This window comes from Panthera uncia (genome assembly GCF_023721935.1).
Source record: "Panthera uncia isolate 11264 chromosome A1 unlocalized genomic scaffold, Puncia_PCG_1.0 HiC_scaffold_16, whole genome shotgun sequence".
Classification (NCBI taxonomy): Eukaryota; Metazoa; Chordata; class Mammalia; order Carnivora; family Felidae; genus Panthera; species Panthera uncia.
In genome coordinates, this window is record NW_026057576.1 from 67,387,678 (window position 1) to 67,396,786 (window position 9,109).

At 41.9% G+C, this 9,109-nt stretch overlaps 1 protein-coding gene across 10 annotated transcripts in view; it reads right to left on the reverse strand.

Moving 5' to 3' along the window:
* DOCK9 (dedicator of cytokinesis 9) overlaps window positions 1-9,109 on the reverse strand; it is a 290,594-nt gene that overhangs the window by 48,811 nt on the left and 232,674 nt on the right. For 4 of the 10 annotated variants that reach the window (XM_049647477.1, XM_049647481.1, XM_049647478.1 and 1 more), the window contains exons 36-38: window positions 6,792-6,858; window positions 4,900-4,947; window positions 1,948-2,084 (exon numbers count right to left, since the gene is read on the reverse strand). In XM_049647477.1, the coding sequence (XP_049503434.1) occupies window positions 1,948-2,084; window positions 4,900-4,947; window positions 6,792-6,858 (252 nt within the window). Of the gene's footprint in view, window positions 1-1,392; window positions 1,437-1,947; window positions 2,085-4,899; window positions 4,948-6,791; window positions 6,859-9,109 lie in introns of all 10 variants that reach the window. The other 6 variants (XM_049647483.1, XM_049647485.1, XM_049647486.1 and 3 more) reach the window with 2 other exon arrangements.

Genomic DNA, 9,109 nt, shown 5'->3' on the forward strand with positions numbered 1-9,109 from the left:
GAGAAGGCTCAAAGAATCAGTTACACACTGTTTATTGGGAAGGCAGAAGGAGAAGCTCTGATGGAGGATGGTGTCACTGAAAACTGACTGAAGCAGAAACTATGGGAACAAAGAGGAGAGAGGCAGGAAGGACGGGCTCTCCGTGGGTAGCAGGAAGAGAGGATGGATATCAACCACGTTAGCAATATGGTCCTTGGCTACAAAACACAGCCAGCTGTCTCTCCCCTCCAATTCAAGCCACCATTGCAAAATCTGTTTGCAGTGGGAGAAGCTGCCGTAGTTCTTAGTGGATTAAGGTTATTTATTCATGTGCCGATCATTCACTTGACTTTTGTTTTCTGTGTTTCCTGAATGATTCTTTGGAGGTGGGGACTTGGTCTGTTGATTTATTTTTTAAAGTGCTTTAAAGTTTAAGTATTTATTTCAACTGATGGCGAGGTAGTCCCTGTGTTATAATCTGCACAAAGGCCGTGTAGCAACTTCTGCAGAACAATGGGAATTTAATTTCTGTTTGCTAAATGGGAAATGAAAACAAAAAACAACAAAATTTTTTGTTTTGTTTGTTTCAACCCCTTGGCTACAGAGCTAGAAAAAGCCCTAACAGACAAGAGGTGAAAAAATGAAGTGCTGTGGCCTTAGATGTGTTACTAACATATGTCCTGCAGCTGAGTATAGGACTCAGAACTAGCTCTTGAAAGCTACCAATTCAGTGTGTGGCAGGCAAACATAATACGGATCTATATTAAGCTTAGAATTTTATAGAGAGTCTATGCCCATTGCATTTAACTTCGTTGGGGTAGAAGAGGGGACAGCTGTTATATATTTCGATTCCTTGGCCTTCTTACTCTGAACTACTACCAACTTAAAGTATTGAGAATATTGTCTTTACTCTTAGCCTATATTAAGAAAGAGGTATGAAGATCACAATGAGTGCAATTCCTATGATTAGAAATGATGAGAAGATATTAATTAATAACTACATTAAAGACATGGAATGAGAACAAGTAATCGTCTAGATTAAACAACTAGCTGCATTATACCTGGAGAAAAGATGAAACAATTCAGAGAACATGTCACTAACAGAAATGGTATTTATTATAAATGATCGCCATTAGTTTTTAAAATACTGCATGGCTGATATTCTTTTAGGTTTTCTGCTTTGAGAAACCCTTAGAAAGATGAAACATGTACATGTTTCTAGAACTAGTACATGACGCCATGTCCCCTCTGATGATTTGAAAAAAGTAAATTAAAACTATGCTCCCCCTTTTTGGTAGAATCTCTACTGTGAAGTTAGAAAGCCCCAAAGTTAGGAAGGCAAGATGAACGAAAAGGTCTCAGTTTGCAAGTGAAGCGGCCTCATAAGCAGACTCCAACCTGATTAAATCTTACCATTGTCTACAGAAATTCCAAGCACACTTGATATCTTTCTCACACTGAAAACACAGAAAAAGTCACTTTGTTATTGGCTTTTCCACACCCTCACAAATTGATTCATGGGCTTTATGTTTTCACAGCAGTTTAAGGATTAACATACATTCAAAGCTGGAATGTCAGAATGTGGACACGTGATCAGTTACATGCATGGGCTCAGAAGAGTGAAAGGGACCTGTTCCAGATGCCCTCAGGACTTCCAGAGGGAAAATGCAAGTATTAAGTTAAAAACAGCAAGAGAATGTTTGGCTGTCAAACCTGCCAAATTTTACGTTAAAAAATACTGAACGGAGGGGTTGGGACACTTTCAGGTCTAATGCCGTAGCTGACCACGTTCCGCATTATGTCACTCTCCTCCAAAGAAGGGGATTTCGCCATGAACTCTTCATCCCACTTGCTCTGAGCTGGAAGAAAAGTCAGGTTGGTGATGTGGCGCAGTGCGGCCTGGGGCTCTCCCCTCTGAGGTGTCACATGAGATGGCTGGCTGTTACGATGGCATGTCATGGGACTTACTGTGGTTAAAAGTGAGAGAGTTATCCAGGCTGCCCAGCTGCTGCAATCTGGCATGCATCATTCCTGTTCTGTTACGGGAAACAGGCAATGTCTGAGACTTTCGATCATGAACTATGGGTCCCAACCCCTCCTGGTTCCTGCAACATGAGTGAAATGGGATAGAAGCAAAAGTTAGACTTGTTACACTGCAGCAGGACGAGGAGGGTTAGTGAGGCCAGGACACAGCACAAGGGACGGCCACACGCCAGCCACGTGTAGCGCAGCCTTCTGGGGCCAGAGGAGCCAGAGACGCACACACAGGCCTCAGCTCTAAAAGGGTTCACAGCAAAGCACCTGACGACAAAGAAGCAAAAACCAAGCTGAAGCAAGGAAATTTCCAGTTCTAGAAAGTACTTTAGAGATGCTGCTTTTAAAAAATTTGAGCATCTGTCTGAGGTGGTGCTAAAGATTAGCGTTCTGACAACTGCCAAACACCACGAACCTTTTCGGGTTAAATAGGTTATTAAAGAGCAAAAAAAAAAAATAAAAAAAAAATCTTTAATAAAAATAATGCATTGGAAGAAGCAGAGAACAAACATGCAATGAGAAGGATTATATGAGGCGGTTTTAACACCTTTATTCTTACCCAGGCAGGAAGGAGAAGAGCCACACACTTTGTTAAACTTGTCAGCAGTCAAGTAAAGAAAATAGAAAAGTGATCTGGGTTAGCAATCAAACAGCTAAACTTCCTACTGTGTACCATCACCAGAGCAGATGAAAAATGAGACCCGTGCTGGAATGACACCTGTCGCCCATCCCGTAGCCAACGGTCTCCCTCCCTGTGTTATTGTGTGGAGTAGGACAGGGCATGCATGGAGCGTCATCGGGCAACATGCTGCTGGGTGACTTCAGACTGACGTGATGAGAAGGCACAGTAGTCATCAGACCGGACTGCCATGGAGAGCAGACACCGAGAGCGTTTACACTACTGCTCAGGACCTTTTTCACGTGTAGCAGAGACCACGGCAAAATTTTCCATACGGCAGGGCACACAGCTCGCCACAGGGCACGTAACAAGTAACACTACCTTCCACTCCTGCCTTCCTATGCCCATCTGGTTTTAGGATAGTCCGAGGAAGCATACTTCTATATGCAAATATATACAGGGTGCTTATGAAGTCAGAAGACCTTTTTTTTTTTTTTTTCCTTAATTAAATTTACAGCCATTACAAGTTAACAGTTACACAAAACCCAATTCTAAAATATTTTGTTGGGACAGAAATCTTCAGCTTCCCACATTCACCATGTTCAGTTCTGTGGCATTTCATCCTATTTTGCACAACACTCTCCAAATGCCATCTTGTGATGTAGGTGACAGTTACTTCAAGGAGGCTGTGAAGCTTGCTGGGCACAGTGCCAGCAATATATGTGTCTGCCCATTTTCACGGGACAAAGTCAAAGCGAATAAAATCAAGGTGGGAGGCATTACTGTATAAGGTCACCTTGTATATACTTGCTTTTGGTACTCAAAAGTGCAAATGTAAAAATTACTGTTACGATAAAAAATAACAGCTAAAATTAGAGAACTTGTAAGTGCCGCTGCATTTCAGTTAAAAATAAAAAATATTAATAGGATAAAAGAATAAAATATGCTAACTTTTCTTTAAAAAAAAACCACAACCTTTCAATGAACATAAAACATAATTCTGGAAATTTCTAAAATATCCCAAGAAAAGAACAATGTTAACATAAAAAGTAAAATCTTCACATTCAAACAGTTCTTAAAAATCTCTTTCCCATTTCATTGCTGTAAAACAGAATCATAGATAAGAGAAAAAACCCGCAATTACTACTAAATTTTAAAGTTTTTCTTACAATGTAAATATGTTTACTTTAAATAAGCTGCTAAAAACAGTAACAATAGAAAAATAGGATACTTTTATCACGGAATACGCAACACAGACAAAAACAAACACAGACACACTGAGAGTGGGTATAGGGCGGGAGTAAGAACTTGGTAATGACAAGATGTGCTCTGAGGAAATGCTTCCAAGAAGGACCTGTGTGGCTGTCCCTGAGCAGAGTTTCCAGCTCTCCTCGAGTTCAGGATGGATCTGAGAGTATGGTGTGGGGCAGGGCAATGAGGATGTATGATACTCAGCAAAAAGCCCCGGCCGGACAACAGTAGAGCATGGTCAGCTTAGTTGGAGAAAAAAATTTTAGAGATGGTTTTTGTGGAAGTCTAAACAAATCTGAGATGGACTGAAAACACTCTTTCATTAAGAAAAAAAGGTGGGGGGCGCCTGGGTGGCGCAGTCGGTTAAGCGTCCGACTTCAGCCAGGTCACGATCTCGCGGTCCGTGAGTTCGAGCCCCGCGTCGGGCTCTGTGCTGACAGCTCGGAGCCTGGAGCCTGCTTCCGACTCTGTGTCTCCCTCTCTCTCTGCCCCTCCCCTGCTTGCACTCTGTCTGTCTCTCTCTCTCAAAATAAAAGAATAAGCATTTAATAAAATTTTTAAAAAAGGGAGTGGTTATATGAGAAATTAACATCTTTGTAGTCGGGAGAAGGAATGGTAAAAAATGACCTTTGAAAGTCAAACAGGGAAAGGGAAACCACTGAAGAAGAAGAAAAGAGCAAGGAGACACACCAGGAGGGGCTGGGAGAAGAGAAAGGGGACATAGAAGGAAGAGAACATGGCGGGGGTGGGGGGTACAACTTGGAAGGAAGTGTACGAGAGCAGCAGCAGGCCATGAAGGGAAATCCTTCCAAGAGATGTGCATGAGGCAAAATGAGACAGAAGGAGTGTGGGAATGTAGGCGGAAGATGCTACCAGATTTGATGGCAGCAATCCAAAGACATCACGGCTGTTTATGAGAATTCCAACTGCCAATCATCACAGATGACGATTCCCACACATTCAGATCCAAGTGACACGGAGAATGATACACAGTTCAGACCAAACCCCCACAGTACCTGGCTATGTATCGCTTCCCCATGTACTGGAACTGGTGCAAGCAGACTCTGCAGATGGGATGAAAGATTATTAGGAAAACGGGAAAATAACTGTCGTCAATATGTTGTTTTAGTTAAACCCATCAGGGGCGCCTGGGTGGCTCAGTCAGTTAAGCATCTGACTTCAGCTCAGGTCATGATCTCACAGCTCGTGAGTTCGAGCCCCGCATCGGGCTTTGTGCTGACAGCTTAGAGCCTGGAGCCTGCTTCAAATTCTATGTCTCCCTCTCTCTCTGTTCCTCCCCAGCTCATGCTCTGTCTCTCCTTCAAAAATAAATAAAAACATCTAAAAAAGAATTTAAAAAAAAAACCATCAACAAGAACATTTACTAAACTCTTACACCTACCACTAGCCTCTTGCTTCTGGGGCTCAGAAATTCTCAGGAAGGTCCCTCTCGCCCAGAGACGGTTACTAACCTACCCTTGTTGTGCTGCTGTCAGTACTGTGCTGCATGGTCAGAGCCACAGAGAGTCTGGGACCAACAGGGCTGTCCACAGACTCAGGGTCTGGACGCTGACTCAGGCAGTTTGCCATAGAAATCACAACGGAGGGGCGCCTGGGGGGGCTCAGTCACTTAAGCGTCTGACTTCGGCTCAGGTCATGATCTCTCACTTCATGGGTTCACGCCCTACATCAGGCTCTGTGCTGACAGCTTGGAGCCTGGAGCCTGCTTCGGATTCTGTGTCTCCCTCTCTCTCTGCCCCTCCCCCGTTCTCATGCTCTGTCTCTGTATCTGTCTCTCTCAAAAATAAATAAACATTGAAAAAAATTAAAAAAAAAAAAAAAAAGAAATCAGGATGGAAAACCTAGACACTGGTGCACTCTTCTAAACTGCGTATTTGTCCCCTGAGTAAGGAGCTCCCTCTTTTGGCTTTTGTAAATGGACTAGTCCCTTACAGACACCCAGTATCCAGTTTTTTGGTTTGTTGTAGTATATCCACAACACTGATAGTTTTAAAAATCATGTATTTAATAACAAGCAGCCACAATAATGTCCAGTAAGTTCTTCTGGTGCTGAATCCCATCTGTCTCTCCCACCTTTAACTCAGCAGAGAGAACAATCACGAGACTATGAACCAAGGCCACAATCCAAAAGGCACAAAGTTCTGAACACCATAGGTTTCCACCTGAGTTTATGCAAATACATTTGCAGCAAAATCATGACCCCAGCTAAAAAGATTTAAAGCTACTTATAGTTATAACTTACCCCATTATTGTGAACAATCATTGTACTGCAGAAACAGTTTTTTTACTGCAGAAGCAATAATGTGTTTAATTGTGGGGTGCTGTCTGAGACCCCGCTGGGGTGTTATGCTGTATATGTACATTTTCTAAAAATCTAATAAATTCTGGATTTGGAAAATCATTTGGACAAGGGACTGTGAATCTGTGTTTTTTAAAGTAGAGTTTAAAGGAAATCAGAAATGTAAATTAAAGAGATAAAATGAGATAATATAGATAAAATGTGAGATTTCACTTATATTTCAAAATCATAGTTATTTTTCTGTCTCAATTTTCACAACTGCTTGAGCTAAATTAGATTCAATTTAGAAATGTAGCATCCACCCAATTCGGCTAATAAATTGTGCTATCTTATTAAAATGGCTTATACACACAGTTAGCTCTCATCTGTAACAACAATATCTCTAATAATTCAGGTTTGGTCACTGCCCACTGAGTCATGTGCTCCTGAGAGCAAGTGCTGGGGTCGGGTCCAGGAGAAAGAGCTCAAAACTAAGTGTGAGTATACAGCATTCCAGGTTCAACTACATCGTATTGCTCACAACCTCTTAATCAGCCAGGAAAAATAAAGATTAAAAAAAAAATCAATGAGCAAAACAAAACTACTCACTCAGATATTGTAAAAAAATCCATAAGTTCAGATGTTGAAGCCTTGTTCCAATACGTAAACAAAGCATCTAGAAGATAAACATTAATTTGGTCAGAATCACGATGTGTATTACATGCATTAGGGGACGGTGAAAAGATTTTGGAGCATAAACCCCCAAACCCTCCTGCTTTTACAGCTAATCAAAGAACAAACCACAGTGACCCATCTATACCGGTAACATATACAACATGCACATTCAATTTAAAGAAGCTACATGTGGGAGCACCTGGGTGCCTCAGTCGGTTAAGTGTCTGACTCTTGGTTTCAGCTCAGGTCATGATCTCACGGTTTCCTGAGTTTGATTCCCGCACTGGGCTCTGTGCTGACAGTGTGGAACCTGCTTGGGATTCTTTCTCACCCTCTCTCTCTGCCCTGCCCCCACTTGTGCTATCAGTCTCTCTCAAAATAAATAAATAAAAACTTAAAAAAAATAACTGAACTTTAACCTCATCCTGCATCACTCAGCACCATATAGTACACACACACACACACACACACACACACACACACACACGCGTGTGTGTGTGTGTGTGTGTGTGTGTGTGTATATTTTTTTTTATTATTTATTTTTTTTCCCCAAAGGTTGACTGCCATGTGCAGCACCTCATTTGGATGTGTCTGGAGTCTTGGAAGCTGGACTGTCCTACATTCTCCCACAAATAGACCTTGAGAGCTTGTCTGGAGGTTCCAGCAGGGAAGCACAGCTATCATATACCTTTGACCCAAGAATGGTCCTCCTCTGTCAGGGAGGGTCATCCTCTTTGACCAAGCGCACAGCTTTGGGAGGGACACACATGGAGCAGGGAGGGAGGAAGGGGACACCCACCTAGCCAGCCAGATTGGCCAAATCAATCCTGGCGATCAATGGGGTGACAGATGTCACAGCCAGATAACCCTCACATCCCTTTTTTTTTCATTTGAGAGAGAGAGCACGAGTGAAGGAGAGGGGCAGAGAGAGAGAGAAAGTTTTAACCAGGCTCCACACTGAGCCTGACACAGGGCTTGATCCCACAACGCTGGGATCACGACCTGAGCTAAAATCAAGAGTTGGATGTTCAAACGACTCAGCCACCCAGTTTCCTCTATAGTACACATTTAAGTTATATATAATGTGCTCTTAAATGGACCAGAAATTTCAAAGAATACAAGTAGGCATATAATCTCAAGTTAGGCTCTCTCTTTGCTTACTACACAATCTCTCTCTAGTAAGGAATCTGTTGAAAATTCTTGTATGTACTTCAGTACCCTCTTCCTAGCACATACATGCAGAAATGGAGGCATACATGCTGCACACACTGTTTCTCCTTTGGGTTTTAATTCAACAACATAGTCTAGATCAATTCCAATCTTTTCCAAGTTGCATCATATTCCTCTCCATGAAAGCACTGTGATTGAGTTAGCCAGTCCCTTACTGATAGATATTTACTTGTTTTTTTCTCCCTAATCTTTTGCCACCTTATATTATGGTTTGAAGAACATCCTTTTACATGGATGTTTGCATACTTGTCCAACTACATCCATAGGACAAATATTCTAGAAGTGAAACAGCCATGTCAAATGTTATGTGCATTTAAAATTTTGACAGATATTGCCAAATAGTTTTCCAAACATGCAATGTATGCAATTTCCTGTTTCTCAGCATGATGATTCAGTATCCTCTCAATTAAGAAGTCACACTCATACCTGCTCTGCATCAAGATGACCTGGCATATTTTTAGTGAAGGCAAATCCTATAAATATATTTATAGGAAGCATTCTCTGTGTATGACCCTTAGCTGTTTAGCATTGCACAAAGAGTGTTATCATTGGATAAACACGTTTGCATTCTTTTTTTTACTGTTTATTTTTGAGAGTGAGAGTGCAAGAACATGAGTGGGGGAAGGGGAGAGAAAGAGGAGGGGATGAAAGGATCTGGAGCAGGCTCTGTGTGGACAGCAGAGAGCCTGACATGGCACCTGAACTCACAAACTGTGAGATCAAGATCTGAGTCAAAGTCAGAAACTTAACCGACTAAGCCACCCAGGAGCCCCAAATACTTTTGCTTCTTATATTTTGTCTCGGTTGGGAAATTGGTGAAGAGATTTCTCTCAGGAAAAAAGCCAGTGAGTCTTGGGTCCTGAGGTGAGCGAGAGCATGTCTGCAGAGATGCTGATGGCTCCTGAAGGTGCATGGCCGCAGACTTTTTACTCCACACTTGTCTAGAATGGTGACAGGCAGGGGAAGCCATGGGAGATATATATATATATATATATATATATATATATATATATATATATATA